This window comes from Penicillium bovifimosum (assembly GCF_028826915.1).
Source record: "Penicillium bovifimosum strain IBT 22155 chromosome Unknown utg000003l_segment0_segment0, whole genome shotgun sequence".
NCBI lineage: Eukaryota > Fungi > Ascomycota > Eurotiomycetes > Eurotiales > Aspergillaceae > Penicillium > Penicillium bovifimosum.
The window spans coordinates 2,475,298-2,497,502 of record NW_026622712.1 but is presented as its reverse complement, the minus strand read 5'-3'; the positions used below and the strand labels follow the sequence as shown (position 1 = coordinate 2,497,502).

The window sequence follows — 22,205 nt, the reverse complement described above, 5'->3', positions numbered from 1 at the left end:
TTCTCCCTCATAAATCCCTCAAATTGTACGCAGTAGGACAAGCCTTCCGCTTTTCTCTTTTTCTTTTATTCTTCTAGTCCCCACATCTCTTATCTACAATCCAAGGAATGGCTGAGATATTGTTAGGATCCCCTTCTCGTACCTGGACTCACGAAGCTTTACGGGATCTTCAAACCCAAAATCTACCCGTTGGGAGGTTTCAGAAGAGATTGGAATCCTCGTGATAGCTTCAGCAGTTGAAGAGATCAAATCGGGCAAATGCACAGACTCTAGTGGTTTTAGTCTTTTTTTGCTTTTTGGTTCACATGCTATTTTTGCCACTTGATTTGCTCACATCCCTGTATGTCCTTCCTCGATTGATTGATCTAGTTAACAGTAGATACTCTATAGTCTATCCCAAATATTCATCTTATTATGATTTTTCAATGTTATACGCAATTACTGTGGTAGAACTTTTATATAGAAAGTCAGGAACTCTGATCGTCGAACTTTGCTGATCCCACGGATTTCGTTGGCGATAGCTCAGGAGAGTTCAATTTGCACTATATTCTCCAAATATGTACTCCATCTATGCCTGCACGTTTAATGCACATTGCAGATTATTACTGCTAACTGCAATTGCAATGTCAAAACGTTCGATACAGACTGGATCATTTAGCGGGGCATTCTTGCCCGTTTCCAGATCGAGTGCATCGAGAGGAAGTACAAGGTCCAACAGAATCCGTCTTTTGAACGACATTTCTTTCTGGGTGGGCCAATTCGATTGGGTAGCGGGGTGGCCCCTCATGCATGTCAGACGATGATCGTCCTTGGATGGGACTGCATTGTACTCCGTACAGGTGGGTATAATGGGGAATTAGGAAAAGACAGGCAATCTATGCTCTTCACATCGAGCTCCATACTGTGTGTACATAGTAAGTGCGGTTCTAATTCCTTTCTTCAGGCCATAAGCGAATAACAAAATGAATCGATTTAATATGTGGCGTTTTCAGGAGGGTCGACCCGAAGCGGGAGTACTCTAATAGGCAGGTGGGGATACTTCAAAGCGAGATTAATTCCGATTGATGGGAGTACTACGGAGTACTATGTAGTTATATATACTTTGTACATATAGTTATACTTTGTACAAGATAAAGATTATGTATATACCTTGTATAGCATCTGTATAGAAGGGGAATATCGAAAACCTGGATCTTCAGGGCCCAGTGAAGTAGGCTTGCCGAGAACCGACCAAATCTTACCCCATCGGAGGGATTTGCATTGATTATAATTGGATCTTTGCGAACGGAAATTAATCCAAATTAAATTTTGTTAATTTTGCATTTTGATATCCAAAGATGACTCAGCGCTGCGTTCGTTCTCCGCAAAAACCGCGGCTCCACTATTCCCCGAATCCGTTGATCGTTTGGATGCAGAAGTCGAGATTCCTCTCTCTCCCTCTCTCTCTCTCCGGCTTTTGGCATCCCTCTCTCTTTCGATTCGCTCTTCTTTTCTTTCTTCTCGATAGCCCCGTACCTCTGTACTTGGTCCATTTCGTGCTAGAATCTTAACATTCCTCCCCATTCCGTCTCAAATGTCCTCTCCGCCTTCGCTCCCGCCTTAGCCTATCTTTCCGCTCCACACGTTGCTTGCAGCATTCCCGGGGTCTTGCCTACTCGTAGGCCTCTCTTCCTCGGGCCTTTTCCTCTTGTCCTCTTCTCCTCCTCACCCTTCTTCTCCTTTTCTCTTCTTTCTCCTCTTCGGCCATTTTGATATAGGAGGTATTCCTTATTATTCCTCCTCCCCCGCATTGCGCGCCTCCGTATCGCATAAGGTCTCTCACCATGGAGGGCTTCGATACCATGGCCATGCCATATTTGGCCAGCCCGTTATCACTGGGTAATTTGCAAGGCACCGATTATCTCAATGCGATGTCTAATCTGGATCTTCCCGACCACCGGTCCAACTTTGAGTCCGAGACCTTCGTTAGGTGGGTTATTAGATCTCCAAGTGGGACGAGAGGGGTGGATCAATCCCATCCACTCCGCTCAACTTCGAGATTGACGTGCTAATCTGATGGCCCTACCACAGTGAGGATCTTACATTCGCGCCTCCAAATATGTCACATCAGCTGAGGCGGTTTCCTTCCGCATACGATGACCCTTTCACCGAGATGGCGGCGCCTTTTGAACCAGCGCCCCAGGAACCAGCCCAGGACTCTTCGATTGACCACAACAATAAGCTCCTGAGCTTTTCACTACCTGTATATCATTTCACGCTACTGGATTATTCAATGCGGCGAACCTCGTTGTCGGTGTCGGCGCAGCTGCACGGGATGTTCTTTCTGGCTGAGTCCCCCTACACAACATCTCCGTCAGATAACGCTCCACCACAACAAGGTGCCGAGTTGACATGTTATCGTCGCAATCTGTTTCAAATCACCGGATCAGTAACCTTGCCTCGCGGGATGCGTTATATCATGACCGATCAAGGCGACCGCATCCCGATCCTTGCTCAGGAACTCACCGTATCGGCTACAGAATCCGTGGAAGGGAACCCTGTGAAAATTATCTCCGTGCCATGGAAAACGCCATCCGCTGCCGCCGCCAATTCTGGCATAGTGCCCGAAGAGAACAACCCTAGTACTGGGGCCAAGGTCGAGAAGGAGCCTCCCCCAATTCCTCTGGATATCATGGCAGGACAGGATTTGGACTCAGATTACGCGACCTTCCCTATTGCTTGGAAACGCCTGCAGTTTCGTGTTGCGACCGCCAACAACGGCCGCCGAAAGGAGCTACAACAACACTTTGTCGTCCGACTCAAGGTGGTCGCGACCTTGTCCACCGGAGCCAAAATCCCCATCTCAGAGGTGCAGTCAGGCCCCGTTATCGTTCGTGGCCGCAGCCCACGTAACTTCCAGTCGCGCAAAGATCTGCCACTCAGTGGGAGTGCCGCTGCTTCACGAAAGAATGCCCAGGCCAACTCAAATTCCACCGTAAATCGCACACCCACTAGCGATTCCGTTCCTCGTCGTGCCAGCGTGACTCCAGCCAAGACAAAACCAGCCGGCCAAAGCAGCTCCCCGGAAACAACGTCCGTTCCTCCGCCTAGCCTCGTGCCGCAGACACAAGCGACACCGGACTGGACTCCCATCCCGCAGTCCACTTCAAACAATGTTATGTCTCACACTCAACAAACCATGTTTCCGCAATCCAGCCCAGAACAGCTCTCCCAGGCGACGGACTCACAACGCCGGGTTAGTTCCACAACCGCCGCCGCTGTAGCAATCAATTTGTCACTGTTGGACGAGGAAGAAGGGGGTGATCCCAACCTTCGTCTTGATTCAAAGATGGCGCCCCCTTTCACCAGTGAGCTGTCACACCAGCGATCCTTAAATCTCGACCAGTCTGTTCCGCCTTCTAAGATGCGCAAGCTTTCTCATGCTGTCTCTCAACCCCCCTCGCGGAGTGTTGCTTCCTCTATGCCTTTGCTGGAGACAGCCAACTTACCCCAGCCATTCGCATCGTCACTCCCCTTCCCAAATGAAAGCACCGATCTTCTATATGAGTACTTCCCCTTGGGACTGGATGACTGGCAAGCTCCCGTCGACGCTGTCTATCGGCCGCACGTGGTGCATCATACCAACATGCCCGAGATGAAATTCGTGGCCTCCAGAGGCCGCAGCAAAAGATACTTTGCTGCCGAAGATGTGTTCTAATTCCCCGGTACTGGGTACTCGGCTAATGGCGCTGGATGGTGTTTGTTTGTTTTCCTGCATCTGCATTAGCTCGCTGGGATAGGGTGTTATATGGTCTTTTAGCTTCTTTTCCCTTTTGTGCTTGTATCTTGCCGCTCTATTTAGACTTGGGCTTTGTGTGATTGGCTTGACAGAACACAAAATACAAAACATGAATGGCTCCTAGGCTGGGTCTGCGACAGACGTGCACAGGACTGATCTCAATCCTCGACGATACCGTCTGGTTATTTGTTGAGATCCGAGTGCAAGGCGAAGATGGCGAATATGGCGTGCTGAGGTGTTTTGATTTCTTTTTGCTGTTCATGGCGACATCCCCGGTGGATTTTTTTTGGGATTGGATGGGTTGGGTTCGTTTGGATTACCCAGGACCTGACTGGGATTTACAATGGGTCTCTTTATTTCCTTTTTTTGGGGGTTGTTGATTTGATTATATCCCACTGTGTTATGATATCACGTTGCGTTTCGATCGTGAGGCTTTGGGCGAGTCGAGGACCTTTGATTATACATGTTCTCGTGCCATCAAAATATTGAAACCTCATTCTAGGCCGACCAGTTTCTTGTTGACGTAAATCTCCTAGATAGTCAGACTAGTCTTCGTGTAAGGTCCATAATGTAATTTCAACCCTGCAGTGAAGCCAGGTCACAGTCCATGTACGTCTACGGGTTATATCGTGACCAGACTGTCGAACGGGCTACAATCAGCATGAAGAATGCAAAGTAAGCGGACTGGTGAATCGATATAAATTCCCTAAAGATAAACACATAAGAAGCCGACTAGATGTCTCTGGCATCACAGATATCCGAAACCATCACCGCCAATAGTTTCCAGATCAGCCTTGATCTCCCACTCCGTCGCTCCGACCCGGCCCGCAATTTCAAACTGTCGCTGCTTGCTCATGTTTAGCCAAAGACGCAAGAGATTGCCGTCAATCATGCCACGTCCCGCAGCGCCATCACTTTCAACGGCCCGGAAAGCACGCGGGTTCAGGCCAGCAGGGTGATCGACAGCATTGACCAGCTGGGATTGGAGTGCCGATAGTCGACGGTATGACTCCTCGGCGACGGACGTCACAAGTGCCAGGGAGCCATTGTGCGAAGCAACGAGGACATGGTGCTTTGCGAAGCTCTCATCCACGTCCATTGCTTCCTCCGAGGACTCTGTGAGTTCTGAGGAAACTGCCGTACGAGGCAGAAGGGCCATCGATGAGGCATAATTGCCCGTGTAGAACTTGCTTCGGCTGAGAAGCCGATCGCCGTTGGAGGACTTGGGGTCTTCGGGGTCGTATTGCAGCACATGTAGGTTGCAGTCGCTGTCAGCGACTAGCATGTAAAGCTTGTTCCCGTCGGGAAGGAAGTCGGCTGCGACCACTTCCAGATATTCCGGGTCTTTGCCGAAGAGGGTCATTCGGTAGGGCTCTTCTGAGTAGCCAGCAAACCAGAGTCCCTTCACGGCATCGCCCAACATGACCATGCCGGTGCCCTTGAGCTCCTTCGCAACACTAACGTAGCATTGCATGTCCATAAAGGCAACTGGAAGAAGGCTTCCATCTTCTTTGAGTCCTCGGACCATACACTTCTGTCCCTGGGCAACGATTATGAATCCCTGACCACCGATCCCAGACAGCGCGGTCACTGCGCCCTTCACCGACTCCTTGCCAATCAGCTTGAGTTTGCGACCAGTCTCTGGCTTCTCAGGGTCTGGTGCCACTTTTATCACGTCGAAGATGTATATCGTCCCACGAGCTGGCATATCTTCCCCCTTGGCAATGGCGGTTCCAACCACAATCAAGTCTCTTCGCTCGTGCGTATTCTCCGAGACCTCAATGTTCACGTTTTTCACCGCTGTCACTTGCTCATCGGAATCCAGAGGATAGCTATAAAGTAAGTATTCGTGCTCGTCAAGTCTCGGTTCATGTAGGGTTGTTCATACCTGTCAATGATAGTCCACGTCTTGGGACTGATAACCTTGATGGTACTTGCTGGGATTTTAGGACAGAATGATAGTTCTTGGATCAAATTAGCGTGAGGTAGCGAGAAGCCTTGGAGTATCTCACGAACCTTCATTTCGCCACTCAGGGTGCAGCTCATCACTATCTGGCAGCTTGAAGTCAGATTGACGGCTGGTACCGAGGACATATGTTTCAGAAGAGGTCGAGTAGGCCAAGAAGTCGACCTGTTCCTCGATTGGAACTTTGCGTAATGTCCACGAATAATCGAACTGAGTCTGCGGAGGTAGTTGGCAAGCCCGGATGCAGCCCTAGGAAAGAATTTAGCAGGTTCACATAAAAACCAGGCTCAAGCAGTAAAGCGGATCTCACCTGAGAATCCACATAAATGAACCCCTTTTCACAGCCAGTTTCGGCTGAATCAAAGCTACTTAGGCAATGTGTAAAGCCTCCTCGAAGACGAATTAAGTGTGGTGTGCTCTTCGCAGTCCTAAAGATGAAACTTGAGGAGGCTCCGGGCATGAACAACGTGTTGAATCCCGAGACATCAGGAAGGACCTTCAGCGGCCTCGACGGCTGTTTCTTCTGTATTTGTGAGGATGCATCCTCGAAGTGATTCTTAGGTAGCACATTATTTGCCTCCCGGACTAATTGCAGGTGATGAGATGATCCAGGATCAGCGTTTGCTGGGACTAAGCTCGGTCTGTAGAACACGAGATCGTCATTTTCGGTTCGAATCTAGAGTTGGTTAGAGGCCAAGGGTAGCGACAAATGGACAAAGAGTACGTACGACCAAATAGGGCGAAAGGCTGAAGCTATCACCCAAATCGGCGACAACAAATTCGGCCAGGCTTTCCCGAGTGTTAGACCGTTTGGGAGGGTCGGCCGACAGTACGGGTGATAAGCAGTCGATGCCTTCAAGGACGGTGAGCAGCTTCATGTCTGAGAGTCGCAAAATCTGGAATGCAAGTCAGAATCAACGTGTCGATTTCTGTTCTGCAATGGCTTACCGATAACTTGCACTCTGTACTCAACAGAAACAGGAGCACCTCGCCCTTCGTTGAGTTGTTGGAGGCTGAGCTTGCAACATTGAATGACTGTGATTTATCGTGATAGAGGCACCCGGATCGCCATTGTGACGAGCTGATCTCAGTTGGAAGCGAGACTTCATCAAGATCGCCACTTTCGTCCGCCTGTAGAAGCAATACTGACGAATCATCTCGAATGATTACAAGATACGGATCCTTGAAGCTTGCGCTCACAGCGATGCGTTCATCACTGGTGTCTTCATCCCAAACGGGGTAGATCTGTGACAATCCCAAGTCTAAAAGAGCTCATCATTAGTCCATGCACGCTTACTGGCAGGTTAGAAAGACTGTACCTATGCCATAGCTTCTGACCTCGTTCCGCAGAACCTGAATTAGACGGGTACCATCTGCCAAAGATCCAATATCAATCGTGCGATCTTCGTTGGGATTGAATTCTGATGCCTTGAAAGGCTTCAGGGCGTGATCTTCGACAACAAAGACCTCATTCGTCTCTTGCTCCGAGTCCGTAGATCGGGAGACGACTATATATTGACAGGAAGGGTTGTCCATGCTAGAACCTCTGTTTTGTGTAATTTTGGCCGACCAAATGCCATCTGCATCATCAACTCTCAGAGACATGGCGGTCAAAGGATCAATTTCCCGCTTGATGACCACCAAGCCACCGCCTCTGTCCGAGCCCTGGGAGGCCACCAGATCAAGCTCGGCGGTAACAGCTTCACTCGTAGCTTGAATGTTGCCATGTGTATTCGGGAAAGCTTTGCCTAGTGTGATGTCCCTCAGCGGACCGATGCTAGAAAGTTTGTCATTCAGCCGAAAGTTGTAGTACTCAGGGGCCGAGTTGTCGGTTCCCATACGACTATTGACTTGCGTTGGTCCAGGCGCTGATGAATAAAGGTCATCATCTTCCAATTGGTCATCGTCTTCCGAAAGATCATCAAACCCGTCAGCTTTGTTTGACTCGAGGCGAGCCTTTTTCGCAGGGGTAGATGAGTGTGACCACTCTAAGAGCACCGAATCGGAGTTTTCGCTGCCGATGAAGATATTGCCATCACCGAGGCAAGTGGAGCATGATGCGGCTGACTTCAATATACCCCCACCTGCATGCACTGGGATTGGATGAACTGTGATACCGGAGACTGACCGACCATCAAGTTTGAATTTGATCAGTGCCATGTCGCCGGAAGCAAGTGCTAAAATGAGATCGCCGCTATCACCACCAAGTCGCTCAACCACACAACCTTCAAGGCGGAATGCCAAGTCGGATTGGTCCGTCATTGAGAACGAGGAAACCTGCCTAGAGAACTCATTGACTCCAACCGCATTGGTCTTTCCAGCTTGGTCCACGTGAACAATCTCATTGGAGCCAAGAAGCAGGGCACCTCCTACTGGGAGTGGAAGTGCCACAACTTTGAAGAGATCACTCGGAAGGCGAGATACCGATAGAAGCGTAGTAGACGCCCGCTGCTCGAGGTCTAGTGTGAACACCGCATAGAACACCACGTCCTTTCTCTCATGAAGAAGGGCAGTGGAGGTCGCAATTTGAGAGTACAAAATTCCGAATGTGGGTTCTCTGTATTCATATAAGAATGCAAGACTTATGGGATGCAGTAATGAAGGATCCATGGCTGTCAATGGAAGGACGAAAGAGGACGAATAAGGTGTTTGGTGTGCCGGTCCTCCTTTGCCCTTCTCGTACTGTGCACCTTCACCAGAGTGTTGATCTGGGCGCTCCCCCTCGAGCTCTGGGTCATAATCATCCATAACCAGGTCATCGCCCGCCTGGTGAAAGGGCAAAATTGCAAGGTTGCGAACCCCGAAATTGTACACCGCACATCTACTGCTTGGGTCCACGCTCAAGATGCTCCCACACCGGCTCAGGTCAGGCACCCAGGGGCTGCGGGTCAGGTCATCTCGTTCATAGTAATGGATCGAGATTGTAGAGATCCCATGGCGCTCAGGATCCCACTCAATCAAACTAAGCTTCGCATTGCGAACCGCGATCAGGATCGCTTCTCCGCCACTCTTAGTGTTCAAAATTTTGACTCGGCTTAAGTCAGTCACGGTTCCAGATAGCGAGTACTCTGTCTCCAGGACCAGTTTCGTTTGAGATGGATCCACCTGCGAGGATTGAGGTTCTGAGCCCTCCTTCTGTGGTTGGGAGGGGATTTTGACCAAAGAGAAAACCTGCAACAGGGAAGTTCTAACAACAATTAGATTGTTCGCGCTTGCTGAGGTGAAAGGAATTGCCAAAGAGTGGGTGACCCCTGTTGGGGGTAATAGCTCCGTATAGCACTGCATTTGGAGATTGTGTCAGCTGTCGAAGCTGTCAAGAGGCTTGGTACAGCTGAAACGGCCAATGAGCTAGATGGTGTTTTTGATATGGTCTGAGATGCACATTGCAATCGCAAATGCCGTGGAAAATTGAAAAGTCTGAAGCTTTGAGAGCACAAAGAGATTCAAAGCAGATGGCAAGTATCGGTCTCCGTAACCACGCAAGGAGTGATCAAGCTTCAGATCAAGCTTGATCTATTCTGTCGCAGTCAAGTTTGTAGCTCCTTCGGGGGCGGAAACAGAACGGAGATGGGAGTGGCAGAATGAAGCGGCCAGACATATTCTGCCAGATAAATCTCACCGCTCCTTCCTGCATATATCTAAAATTGGTTTAGCGTGGAATCAAGAATGACGACACAGGCGACAAGGCAGGTTCGGAAGGGCAGACCGTTTCCATTAATTATGTAGCTGTTACTGTCTCCATCCATATCATCATTCTCTGGTATATCTCCTGGGGATCTTCAATGCAGACCACATCGCCAATGTGCAGATTTTGAACGGCTACCTTACAATATGGCACTTCTTCAGACTTCCCTCATCTGGGTGGTGTATGCAGTGGTGCTAGCTCTTCTGCTAGCAGTGGCATCGATATTTATCTATGTCTATCAGACCCCACGCGACCGTTCGGCTTCGGTCACCTTGACCTGCATCATTTCAATCACCAGTCTTCTGGCAACAGTGCTCTTGCTGCCGGTCGATGTCGCTCTCGTATCGTCAACCACATCATCTAAGCTAGGCCAGCGGAAGGACTGGGCGACTCAGGATGTGGTGGACAGGATCACCTACTCCTTAACCGTCATCTATTATCTTCTCTACTCCTTGGATGCAGTGCTTTGTTTGCTAGTCATCCCCTTCACATATTTCTGGTATGAGGAATATGATGAAGTTGCGACCGACACAGGCGAGCAAACCGTGGGCCAACGGATTTGGGCTGCGTTCAAATACACTTCTCTATTTCTTGTGGTTGTTGTGATCTTATTCCTCGTCGGATTCTTTGTCCCGGTATCCCAAGGCAAGGGCGACATGGACTTAGACTACTTCAGGCGCTTATTGACTGAAAACCGTGAGTATCTAATGATTTGACATTGGGCAAAGATGCAGGGCTGACAAGTCGTACGAAGATGGCGAGCATGCTCTCACTTTTGGTCTTGGATTGTTGATGACGATTGGTATTTGCCTCTATGTCTTGTATACATCTGTGGGACTGGCCCTTCTACCAATCAGCTTGATCAAGTCAGCGCCGTCAATCTCCAGTGCGACCTTGCAAGCAAGCATTACACAACAGTTGGAGACCAATCGAGAGCGCCAACGGCAGCTCGAAGGTCGATGTGCCGGAGATCCAGAGCTTCTGTCTTCGAAGGATCGTCGGGAACTCGATACATTAGTGCGAGAAGAGAGAACATTGATTCGACGCCAGCGTCTAGCCGAAGAATCTCACGGCGAAGGTCGAGCTTGGTTTATGAAGGCATGGCACAAGATTGGGGCAGTGCTCCGTCCCTTCAAACTCCTGGGAGGCATTCTACTAGTCGTTATTGCTGTCCTCATATGGGTTTCCATGCTTTTGACAGCAATTGACAAAGCAAAGAATTCGATTTGCAAGCATCGCTGTGGCTACATCCTCGCACATGTCAACATCTTCAACCCAGTCAACTGGATACTTGTCCAATCCGCCAAGCTCTTCCCTATCGACTACGCCATATTCACCGTGCTCGTGTTGCTGTTCTTCTGTAGTTCTGTGGTCGGGATCGCTGTGGTTGGAATCCGTTTCTTATGGATTCGGATTTTCCAGATCAGAAGCGGCCACACATCTCCGCAGGCTCTCCTTCTAGCTACTGCTATGTTGATGCTGATTATTCTCGCGCTGAACTATTCCATTTCGATGTTAGTTGCCCCCCAATACGCTACCTTTGGCCCACAGACATTCTGTGATCGCGCCCCTGGAATTTCTGGTGAGCAGCCAGATTGCTCGAACAGCAAAGAGCTCATCAAACCCTGCTCCGAGTTGGCAAAGAATCCTTCTGCGCAACAAGTCTGCACACCCAGTGTTGTGAGCACTTTCTTGAATCGGGTAACCTTGAACTACCCTTTCTTTGGGGTGGTATTCTTTTGGGCACAGTTTTTCTTCTTGGGTAAGATAAAACCCCATGATGCACACCGGTCACCGATCATTATCTAACACCGAGACCACAGGCTTGTATCTGATTATCTTCGTCACATCTCTTCTCCGCTCACCTAAGTTGGACGAGGCCCAACTTGACGAGGATGCCGAGGAAGCGGAGGAGGAAGGCCTATTGGCCAATACCGGTAGACGCTTCAATGCCAGCTGGCAAGACATCACAGGTCGAACTTCCCAGACTGGACGTTCTCAGGAATGAGCGTACAGTAGTGATTCGAGACCGCAGCCTTATTCTCGTTGAAGCCGCAGTGAAACCGGCCAGCATTTTCACTTCGCCACGATCGTGATTGAAGTTTACTTCCAACATCTTGTTCATTATGGTCGGGAACTTTCATGATCAGTCTGTTTTGATATCTAATACATTGAATTATGTCTTCTTAGGCCTCCTAAAAGTAATGAACTACACGGTATCAGGATCTTTGCGAGCTTCTCCGGTTCCTGAAGATATAATGCCGCCCCGCTGCAGAAGGGCCCCGTAACATGGTTTCATAATTGGTTCATAAAGGTCGTATCCATCAGAAGGTCAAACCTTCAGCTGTTCATTGAGCAAGGCGAGCGCGTTCTGGAAAGCCTTCACTACTTCCGCATCTTCGGACAGATGAGCAACGAGGCCCTAGTTCATAAAGCTAAGGGAGCATGAGGGGGCTTACAATGTTTCTTCTTATTATCCACGTTAACTTCAGAGTGTTGAACGTGCTGCATCTGGGTCTTGAACCTGCAGGAAATCAGTTAATCGGTTGTTGATGCGGACACGGTCAACTTGGATTGAGGCTAGATCGGCCGAACCTTTTCAAAGCCCTGTTTTCATCTTGCGAAACGGTGGTTTGAGACCAAGCCATGAAAACCTACCATAAGCCTGACTTAGAGATCCATAGTTGTGAGAAAAATGCGCTTATGGGGCTTACCTCTAGAAGCTTCGCTGTTTCAACCCGAAGATTCTCTTCCACTCGGCCGTGTTCCTCCATTGCATCGGTGTATTTCCCTTGGAGCTGCTCCCAATCACAGTTTTCCAGGCCCTGTGTCAGCTGAGAGACAATCTGAAGCTCATCATGGATACGGGCAGATGCAGGAGCTTCAATAGGTGATTCGGGGCTTTTGCTTGCTTCGGAGCTCACATTGCCTTGAGGGCTTTTGCTTCCCTGGCTGACACGGGGTGACATTGTCCCAGGCCGAGGTATTTTGCTGGTCCTATTGGGTGTTGACTGCATAACGAATCATTCAAATAGGGTTAAAGTTGTATTTGTTTTGATTCCCATGTCGAAATATCCCAGGCAAAGATAAGATTAACTCTGCGATAAGGGAAGCATCAGGTGACGTGGATAGGTGCATGTGCACATCATCCCGTCTGGGCCGTCTCTTCTTCCCTCTACACTCTATTAAGATTGCCCGAGGGTATGATGCCAACTTGACACGTTAGGCCTGCATATTCTCTACACAGCATATTTATTTTCTAAGTCATGTGGAATTTGTGTCTCTTTGATGCTTCCCTCTCGCCTCTAAATGCTTCTCGGCCGCGATCCATGTAGCCTCCACAACCATCCTAGACCGCAACATGGAAATACGTCTTTCGCCTCTACAGAACAGCTGAAATACTTTCTGCGATGAGCTGTTCTATATGCTCACGTGCTCCTCATTCCCGCCTGCCTTTCCACTGTCCCACATGTGCCCGCAACCAGCTATACCAACTACGCATCGAGAACACTCAAATCCTTCTGGAGAAAGAAGGACTAGGAAGGCAGATCGAAACAGCCGTTGCCTATAATAGTTCTTTGGCTCCGCTTCCCTCGCACGGCCAAGAAGTATCCGAAGTGAACAAAACTTGCTCGCCCCGCTGGGTCCTTGAAACGATAAGCAATCATCATGCAGAGTCTCTGGCTAGGAGAGAATCGCTTTCCCTTCAAATTGAAAATCTGAGGCTAGAAGTCCAAGCCAAGAAAGCCGAGATTGCTAAGCGAAAAGAGGCCCTAGTACGCAGGTGCTCTGATGCTGAATCTGCCAAATTTGAACTAGAAGAACGGGAGACCGGAATTCTGGCAGGTGTTCAGAATACAAGCAAGCGGGTGGAGCATGTTTGGCATTCCCTCCATAGCAAAACGGCCGAGTCACGTATCTACCTTTGTCGAGAAGTCGCCAATCTATACGGGCTTCGGAAGTCTACAAAGAAGGGTCAAGGGCGGGATACATATGTGCTTGGATGTGGTCCTATCGTCGACTTGAGGGATATGAATGGCGAGTCACACCCTTGCTGCCACTGAGTCATTCGTTTCATGACATACATACTAATAGGACCACTATAGGCATTGCACCAGAACAGATATCGACATCTTTTTCTAATATCGCTCATCTTCTCGTCATCGTCTCACATTATCTTTCCTTGAGGCTTCCCGCCGAAATTACCCTGCCCCACAAGAACTATCCTGCGCCTACGATCTACACTCCTTCAGCTTCATATCGATCGCGCGACCTCGATGGAGCTGATTATCAGCCTTCTTCCAGTCCAGCTCCATCAAGGACAGCAGATGTAGGCAACCACACACCACGCCCACGACCACTTTTCATCGATAAATCGCTACCCCGGTTAGCGAAGGAAGATCCAGCAACATACGCCTTCTTTCTTGAAGGAGCTACCCTTCTGGCATGGAATGTTGCGTGGTTATGTCGAACACAAGGGATCAATTTATCATCAGACTCTTGGGAGGAGGTGTGCGACATTGGAAAGAGCTTGTGGCAATTGCTAGTTGCTCCGCCAGCTCATCCCTCGACTCTCATGCGGGCATTTGCAGGTCGAGACACGCAAACACACATCAAAACCGCCAAGGACTCGCCCAGAACATCAATTCAGCGAACAACTTCTTTTCCCATGTTGGGTCATTATTCCCATGGCACAGCACATTCATTTCTGGGGGCATCGGAAGGAGTCGAGTTCATGCGAATGTGGAAGCTCCCGACCCCAACCAAGGTTGTTGACAGATTGAAGTCCAATCTCCTTGGGGAAATGACGAGTGCGGAATGGGAATTGCTAGAAGAAAAAGAATGGGATGAGGCGGCCATGGAGCATAACCAGTCATCTGCGTCAAAAACCCCCCAACTCATTCTGTCGGATTCTCAATCTGGATCGAAAGCGGAGACTTCAGACAGCAGAAGAACAAGTTCAAGGACACAATCCGGTGGAAGAAATCATGGCGAGGGTGATTTACCACGACCCAAAGGTACGAAAGGCTGGACTAAGGTGGGCAGCAGGTAGACTGGAGTTGGCATCTCGAGGACCTTTCCATCCACATATCATTTATATCAATTGATCATCTTCCTCGTTTTACGTATCCGTGAATGTTGTAACTCTGAAAGTTCACAACAAATGTGAGGCCTTAGATTGCCCACGTGCATTCGTAGATGTCGTGACTAAGACAAGGGGCCCGCCCGGGCCGGAGATCGTCTTCACCTTATCGCGTCTCCAAAGACAACACAACATTCTGCTAGTCTGGCCTTTCAAATTTGATACCATGCCGATGCTTGTATGATCGGCTTACTTGCCGATTTAGCAGCTTTTGCAATTTGCCCTCCCCTATACTCTCTACCTCTGTCGAAAGCAGTCAAATTGCATCTCTTCGACACTACCCGGCCTCCGATCGGACATTCCCTTCCGCATCTAACTGCAGATGTGGCTACAGCTCCAATAAATTTCGACATCCTACCAAAATGCAGAATGCCCAAGATTGGCAGTTTGCAGATGACTTGCCCTCAGGTAGACAGGCCCTCTCATTGCAATTGGTCTTGACTAAAACTGTTTCCAAGCAAACTTGAAGCGAGCCCTATCGGCCATCTCAGATGTGCCTATTGCTGTCTTGAAAGCCGAACTCCTGCGGCGAGATGAGAAGTCGGACGATACACCGGCATGCGGCTCCAAGGATCGGGGAGCCTACAATACCCCACTGCATGTCATGGCATTGTTCCTCATCCTCGCGCTGAGTACATTCGGTATGCGCTGGCTTCTCTTGGATAGTTAGCTCAAGTTGGCAATTACTAACGTTGGAATTACGACAGCATGTTCTTTTCCAGTCCTAGCGCGCCGTTTCCCCGGTCTTCCGATCCCCCGTCGATTCTTATTCATATCAAGACATTTTGGTACCGGTGTATTGATAGCGACGGCATTCGTACATCTGCTCCCTACAGCATTCATCTCACTGACAGATCCATGCCTCCCTCGATTCTGGAGTAAATCTTACCGTGCTATGGCCGGCTTCGTTGCGATGATATCGGTCTTTGCGGTTGTCATCGTGGAAATGTTCTTTGCGATGAAAGGCGCAAAGCATGTTCACGGAAGCGAGTACGACAAACTCATTGGCGAGGTTGGACATGACTTGACAAGCTCTGGGGAACCTGAAAATCCGGATTACTCGAGACTAGAGGCCCGACAGGTTTCAGACAATATCAATCTGAATGGCATGCGGCACAACTCCAAGTCGCGGGCGACGAGGGTTTCAGGTCCATCAAATGATTCCGGTCGTGTCGACTTGCCGGACAACTCGTCATCCGATAAGATGGACGATCTTGACGATCTCGATGATCTTGATGGGTTGGATGACTATATGGATGACGACCGACTCATCAATGGAGAGGCCCAATCCATGCAGCCACACACTGCTCCCCGACATCGAGCACGTGTAAGCGAAAGTCGCCAGCAGCAGACGGATGGAGGTATACCAGTTCAGAACCCCCAACGTCAGCTTCTGCAATGCCTCCTTTTGGAGGCTGGCATTCTGTTCCACAGCATCTTCATTGGCATGGCACTCAGCGTTGCGACAGGCACATCCTTTGTTGTTTTATTGATTGCAATCAGCTTCCATCAAACATTCGAAGGCTTCGCTTTGGGATCTCGGATAGCATCCCTCATACCGGATTTATTCGCTCCGGATTCCATGAAACCGTGGCTTATGTCACTTGCGTACGGAACAACGACGCCCGTTGGCCAAGCTATCGGTTTAGTTCTACATAATCTCTACGATCCTGCCAGTGCAACTGGACTTCTCATGGTTGGCATTACCAATGCTATTAGCAGCGGCCTTCTGCTGTTCGCAGGCCTGGTGGAACTTTTGGCCGAGGACTTCTTGAGTGAGTCGAGTTACGATACCCTCAAGGGCAGACGACGCTTTGAGGCTTGTGTGTCCGTGGCGTGCGGTGCCCTTTTAATGGCATTCGTCGGAGCATTTGCTTGAAAGCGCGGATTGATCGTTCTGGACTCTTACTCTCGGTAACCTCCGTTATAATGTGATAGATTGACGAATCAAGCGACCTTCCATTTTTAAATCTTTTACAGCGAATTAGTCTGTGTCACACACAGCCTATATCCTTGGCGACCAAGAGACTAATAGTTCCCAATAGCCATCCAATTATCTACTTCTTTCTTTTGCTACCCTTTCACGTCTGTCTTTCCATGGGGAACCTAAGGGGTGAGAATGATACCACGTCAACGATAGGTCGCCCTGGCCATATCTTGAAACGGGTCTGTCGAAGTCGATTAAAAGGAGTGACATCCAACTTCTTGACATAGAACTCGAATTTCTCGCCTTCGCTGATGTTGCGTGGTCTACGGATATGGGAGGGTCAATGTATCTTGTCAGATATGACCCTAGTCTCGCTGAGAGATTACTTGGGATGTAGGCACGACTAGCCCACAATCAACAAGTGATCTCTTCACTCGGAATCAAATGTTAAGCATGTTCAAGACACAAGGGTATCTCATTAACTAGTCTAGGAAGATACAGAAAACACATGGTACTGATACTGCAAATAATCGTCGCTGCAAAATTGGCTTTGCTCTGCGAAGCCCGAGTACCTTCCCAGTCAAAAAGGAATTGATAATTCACATGCAAAAATCGAGGGTCGTTTCACATCTCCGTTTGTCATCAAGGGAGTTCGCTCTTTATACTCTTTACAGGGATTCGATAACCAGGGCGCTGGCACCGCCGCCACCGTTGCAGATGCCAACGCAGCCAAGCTTGCCCTTCTTTGCGTTCAAGACACCAATTAAAGTGGATACAATACGGGCACCGCTGGCACCGAGAGGGTGTCCAATGGCAACCGCACCACCGTGGATATTGACCTTCTCCTCAGACAGACCGAGCAGCTTCAAGTTGGCAAGAGCCACCACGCTGAAGGCCTCGTTGATCTCAAAGGCGTCGATGGACTCTTGGCTCACACCGGCATGCTTGAGGGCCTTGGGAATAGCCAAAGCAGGAGCAGTGGTGAATTTGCTGGGCTTCTGCTCAGCGTCACCCCAGCCCAGGATCTTAGCAATGGGCTTGAGACCCAGCTCCTTCACTTTGGCCTCCGAAACCAAGACAACGGCGGCGGCACCGTCGTTCAGGGGAGAAGAGTTAGGGGCGGTCACAGTTCCAGTGCCGGGAATGAATGCGGGCTTCATGGCGCGGAGCTTATCGGGGTTGAGCTATAGACGAGAGAAGGTCAGTCAAACTTGCAAAAGGCGAAAAGAACACGAGGTACTCACGTTCTTGGGCTCATCATCCTGAGAAACGGTCACACCGGGCTTTCCACGGAAGCCGGGAATCTCAATGGGAGCGATCTCGAAGTCGAAAGCACCAGCCTTCTGGGCAGCCTGAGCCTTCTCATAGCTGCGGATGGCATAGTCATCCTGTTGGGCCCGGTTGAAGCCGTGGTCCTCAGCACACTCCTCGGCAGCAATACCCATCAGATCCTGCTTGCCATAAGCATCCATCAAGCCATCTTTCTGGATACCGTCAACCAGAGTCTGGGGGCCAAACTTGGTGCCGCTGCGAGAGGTCTGCAGGTAGTGAGGGGTGTTCGACATGGACTCGGTTCCACCGGCGACAATGATATCGGCATTTCCAGTCATGATAGTTTGCGCACCGAGGATAATGGCCTTCAGACCAGAAGCGCAGACCTTGTTGACGGTGGTGCAGACAGTGGAATCAGTGAGGCCAGCACCAATGGCGCATTGTCTGGCAGGGTTTTGTCCGACACTGCAAAACATATTAATCACAATTGCGGTGCCAGACTTGACGAAAGCAACTTACCCAGCGGACAGGACGTTACCGAAGAAAACCTCCTCAACATCGGAGGCATTGATACCCTCAGCCCGGTCGACAGCCGCTGCAGAGTTGAACTTTAGCATTGAAATGTGTAGTATGGGTCAAGGTGATAAGTACCCTTGATAGCATGAGCACCAAGCTGGGGAGCAGTCAAGCTGGAGAGAGAGCTATGAAAGATATTGTCAGATTAGAGTAACTCGAAAGAATAAGGAGAAAAAAAGGGCGAATGCTCACCCAAGAAAAGAGCCCACGGGAGTACGGGCAGTAGAGACAATGTAGACGGGGGGAAGAGAAGAAGCCATCTTGAAGAAAATATGAGAACTGTGGAGAGGTTGGGTATATAGGAAGATAGATGAGAGAGAGAGAAAGGAATCAAAGAGGGAGGGGCATCTATAAGTAAATAATTGGGGGAGTGAGGAGCTGTACGGTGTAGGCACGAGTACTCCGAAAAGCTCGGACCAAGTGAAAGTTGAGATCCTCAACTTCTCCGGCAACACGCCAGCACCGATTTGGAGCTACTGAACGTCTTTCCTTTTTTCCTTTACCACACTGTACGATTCATTATGGATGACCTTTATGATGAGTATGTTTCTCTATACTGTACTTCAAGTCCTTACTAATTGCGCCTAGGTTTGGTAACTACATCGGCGATGCGGAATCAGAGGAGGAGCAGGAAGATGTGCAGCCTCAAGCCTTCAAGTTTGATGAGGCTTTTGATGATGAGGAAGAGGAAGTCAATGATCAACAATTGATGGAAATCGATGGTATGTTGACGCGTCTGACCCAGTGTCTGAAATCTGGCTAATTTCGCATCTCTTCTCCAGAAGGACCTTCCAATGCGGTCATTTTGCATGAAGACAAGCAATATTACCCCAGCGCACAGCAAGTCTATGGAGAGGATGTGGAAACTATGGTCCAGGAGGAAGATGCTCAGCCATTATCAGAGCCGATCATCGCCCCGGTTCAGCAGAAGAAGTTTGCGATCTCAGAGTCTGACCTTCCACCCGTACATTTCTCTCGGGGATTCATGTCGGATCTCTTGAACTTCCCAGCACAAATAAGAAATATCGCAATCGTTGGTCATCTACACCATGGAAAATCTGCCTTCATGGATATGCTGGTCAAACAGACGCACGACCTGACAGAGCGGTTGGACAAGCGCATAGGGCGGAAGAGAGAAGAACAGCTTCGATACACTGATATACATTTCTTGGAAAGAGAACGTGGTCTCTCAATCAAGACAGCACCGATGAGTCTCGTTCTCCAGGGGACGAAAGGAAAATCTCACTTGATCAATATCCTTGATACCCCTGGACATGTGAACTTTGTCGATGAAGTGGCTGCCTCCATCCGCCTAGCTGATGGCGTGGTACTAGTCGTCGACGTTGTTGAGGGTGTTCAGGCAAACACTGAGCAAATCATCAAGCATGCAGTATTGGAAGACCTCCCCTTGACTTTGGTCGTCAATAAGATGGATCGACTCATACTCGAGCTGAAACTTCCCCCGAATGACGCCTATTTCAAATTAAAGCATGTGATTGAAGAGGTCAACACAATCATCGAGAACATTTTGCCAGGACAAGGCGAACGACGACGATTGAGTCCCGAGAAGGGCAATGTTGCCTTCGCATCAAGCTCCATGAATTGGTGCTTTACATTGCAGTCATTTTCCCGGATGTACGCAGACACTTACCCGAGCTTGGATTCAACAGAATTTGCTGCGCGGCTTTGGGGAGACATCTTCTACAATCCTAAGAGCCGAAAGTTCACTCGCAAGGGAGTAGAGGAGAACGCGAAACGGTCATTTGTTAAGTTTATCTTGGAGCCGATCTACAAGCTGTACTCCCACACCCTAAGCGAGAGCCCCGAGGATCTAAACGAGACTCTGGCCAGCGTCGGCGTCACTCTGAAGCCTACTCAACTCAAGACCGATGCCAAGGAACTACTCAATCTTGTTTGCGAGCAATTCTTTGGCCCTGCGAGTGGGTTTGTGGACATGGTTGTTCAACATGTTCCCTCCCCGGTGGAAGGTGCCCAGAGGGCATTAGAGCGATACTACACCGGCCCCGTGGATACCAAGGTTGGGGCCTCAATGGTCGCATGTGATCAAGACGGCCCTCTCGTCATTCATGTTACCAAACTCTTCAGCAGCACCGATGCTGGAAGCTTCTATTCTTTCGGTAGGATTATGAGTGGCACAGCACGACCCGGTCAGCAGGTTCGTGTTTTGGGTGAAGGCTACACGCCAGAAGATGAGGAAGACATGGTCATCGCGACCATATCCGACACGTGGATTGCGGAAACGCGTTACAACGTGCCGACTGATGGCGTCCCTGCCGGAAACTGGGTTCTTTTGGGTGGCGTAGACAATTCCATTGTCAAAACCGCGACGCTAGTGCCATTGAAGCTCGAAGATGATGAGGAGGCATATGTCTTCCGCCCGATTCGGCACATGACCGAGTCAGTGTTCAAGGTTGCTGTTGAGCCCGTCAATCCCTCGGAGCTTCCTAAGATGTTGGATGGATTGCGAAAAATCAACAAAAGTTACCCACTCATCTCAACCAAGGTCGAAGAGTCTGGCGAGCATGTGGTTTTGGGAACCGGCGAGCTTTACATGGACTGTGTGCTCCACGACCTACGGAGACTGTATTCGGAGATGGAGATCAAGGTCTCCGACCCCGTCACACGCTTCTGTGAGACCGTCGTGGAGACTTCAGCCATCATGTGTTACTCCATCACCCCGAACAAGAAGAATAAGATCACCATGATTGCGGAGCCTTTAGATGATGGGATTGCAGAGGACATCGAAAGCGGCAAAGTCAGTATCAAGGACCCTATTCGGAAGGTTGCCCGATACTTTGAGGACAATTATGATTGGGACAAGCTTGCAGCCCGAAGCATCTGGGCGTTTGGGCCTGATGAAATGGGTCCCAATATACTCCAGGATGATACCTTGCCCTCCCAAGTGGACAAGAAGCTTCTCGGCACCGTGAGAGATTCCATCACTCAAGGCTTCAGCTGGGGTACACGGGAAGGCCCTCTTTGTGAAGAACGTAAGTTTTGACTTCCCTTCTCTCATGCGCCAATGATACTACGATCTCGGGCGCAAACGATAGATGAGACACTGACTTGAAGTTTAGCGATCCGGAACACAAAGTTCAGACTCACGGATGTGTCCCTGGCCGATCAAGCTATCTACCGCGGTGGAGGCCAAATCATTCCTACGGCCCGTCGTGCAGTATACTCATCCTTCCTCATGGCATCCCCGCGTCTCATGGAGCCAATCTATTCTTGCACAATGACTGGGCCTGCAGATGCCGTGGCATCGGTTTACACGGTCTTGTCGCGCCGAAGAGGACATGTCCTGTCAGATGGGCCTATCGCAGGAACCCCTCTTTACTCAGTGCGCGGTTTGATCCCAGTGATTGACTCATTCGGTTTTGAGACCGATCTTCGAATTCACACGCAAGGTCAAGCTATGGTCAATCTTGTGTTTGATAAGTGGAGTGTGGTCCCTGGTGATCCATTGGACCGTGATGTCAAACTCAAACCTTTGGAGATGGCGCCTGCCATGGCCACTGCTCGCGACTTTGTCTTGAAGACACGAAGACGTAAGGGTCTGGCCGAGGATGTCACTGTTAGCAAGTTCTTGGAGCCTGAGCTTTGGAAGGGATTGAAAGAAAGTGGTGTTCTCGACTCATGATCGCTCAACCTTTCTTTATAATTCAAAATGGAGTACGGGCTATGGGGAGTCTTTTGATCCGGTATCATCAATCTCATAAAGTGCTAGCAAAGATCTGTATGTACTTCTAATAACTCATTCCAATGCAAATTATGCAGGATCCAGAGGGTCATTCATCGTAGGCGGTCGTTACACAGCAGAGCCTGGTCCATTTGCCG

At 49.5% G+C, this 22,205-nt stretch overlaps 8 protein-coding genes across 8 annotated transcripts; 5 read left to right on the top strand and 3 right to left on the bottom strand.

Annotated features, from left to right (window-relative positions):
* Positions 1 to 1,823: 1,823 nt before the first annotated feature.
* On the top strand, positions 1,824 to 3,697 carry N7515_003986 (NDT80/PhoG-like DNA-binding family protein; the record flags this gene model as incomplete). Its single annotated transcript, XM_056664730.1, has 2 exons — positions 1,824 to 1,969; positions 2,071 to 3,697. 2 exons carry the CDS (start codon positions 1,824 to 1,826, stop codon positions 3,695 to 3,697), a joined length of 1,773 nt encoding a protein of 590 aa, XP_056523787.1.
* Positions 3,698 to 4,526: 829 nt separating this feature from the next.
* N7515_003985 (cleavage/polyadenylation factor CFT1) lies at positions 4,527 to 9,029 on the bottom strand (the record flags this gene model as incomplete). Its single annotated transcript, XM_056664729.1, has 7 exons — positions 4,527 to 5,610; positions 5,667 to 5,742; positions 5,795 to 5,993; positions 6,055 to 6,420; positions 6,473 to 6,640; positions 6,693 to 7,006; positions 7,064 to 9,029. 7 exons carry the CDS (start codon positions 9,027 to 9,029, stop codon positions 4,527 to 4,529), a joined length of 4,173 nt encoding a protein of 1,390 aa, XP_056523786.1.
* Positions 9,030 to 9,575: 546 nt separating this feature from the next.
* On the top strand, positions 9,576 to 11,437 carry N7515_003984 (uncharacterized protein; the record flags this gene model as incomplete). The annotated part of the gene is made up of 3 exons (XM_056664728.1): positions 9,576 to 10,125; positions 10,184 to 11,191; positions 11,253 to 11,437. The coding sequence occupies 3 exons, from the start codon at positions 9,576 to 9,578 to the stop codon at positions 11,435 to 11,437; spliced, it is 1,743 nt and encodes a 580-aa protein (XP_056523785.1).
* A 324-nt stretch (positions 11,438 to 11,761) lies between these two features.
* Positions 11,762 to 12,446, bottom strand: N7515_003983 (uncharacterized protein; the record flags this gene model as incomplete). The annotated part of the gene is made up of 4 exons (XM_056664727.1): positions 11,762 to 11,826; positions 11,889 to 11,953; positions 12,025 to 12,083; positions 12,144 to 12,446. The coding sequence occupies 4 exons, from the start codon at positions 12,444 to 12,446 to the stop codon at positions 11,762 to 11,764; spliced, it is 492 nt and encodes a 163-aa protein (XP_056523784.1).
* Positions 12,447 to 12,839: 393 nt separating this feature from the next.
* Positions 12,840 to 14,482, top strand: N7515_003982 (Atg14 domain-containing protein; the record flags this gene model as incomplete). Its single annotated transcript, XM_056664726.1, has 2 exons — positions 12,840 to 13,437; positions 13,536 to 14,482. 2 exons carry the CDS (start codon positions 12,840 to 12,842, stop codon positions 14,480 to 14,482), a joined length of 1,545 nt encoding a protein of 514 aa, XP_056523783.1.
* A 452-nt stretch (positions 14,483 to 14,934) lies between these two features.
* N7515_003981 (putative ZIP family zinc transporter) lies at positions 14,935 to 16,451 on the top strand (the record flags this gene model as incomplete). Its single annotated transcript, XM_056664725.1, has 3 exons — positions 14,935 to 14,980; positions 15,031 to 15,213; positions 15,295 to 16,451. The coding sequence occupies 3 exons, from the start codon at positions 14,935 to 14,937 to the stop codon at positions 16,449 to 16,451; spliced, it is 1,386 nt and encodes a 461-aa protein (XP_056523782.1).
* A 716-nt stretch (positions 16,452 to 17,167) lies between these two features.
* Positions 17,168 to 18,607, bottom strand: erg10B (acetyl-CoA C-acetyltransferase; the record flags this gene model as incomplete). The annotated part of the gene is made up of 5 exons (XM_056664724.1): positions 17,168 to 17,683; positions 17,744 to 18,236; positions 18,291 to 18,366; positions 18,423 to 18,472; positions 18,540 to 18,607. The coding sequence occupies 5 exons, from the start codon at positions 18,605 to 18,607 to the stop codon at positions 17,168 to 17,170; spliced, it is 1,203 nt and encodes a 400-aa protein (XP_056523781.1).
* A 261-nt stretch (positions 18,608 to 18,868) lies between these two features.
* On the top strand, positions 18,869 to 22,008 carry N7515_003979 (U5 snRNP component Snu114, putative; the record flags this gene model as incomplete). Its single annotated transcript, XM_056664723.1, has 4 exons — positions 18,869 to 18,888; positions 18,936 to 19,069; positions 19,130 to 21,358; positions 21,446 to 22,008. The coding sequence occupies 4 exons, from the start codon at positions 18,869 to 18,871 to the stop codon at positions 22,006 to 22,008; spliced, it is 2,946 nt and encodes a 981-aa protein (XP_056523780.1).
* Between the last annotated feature and the right edge of the window lie 197 nt (positions 22,009 to 22,205).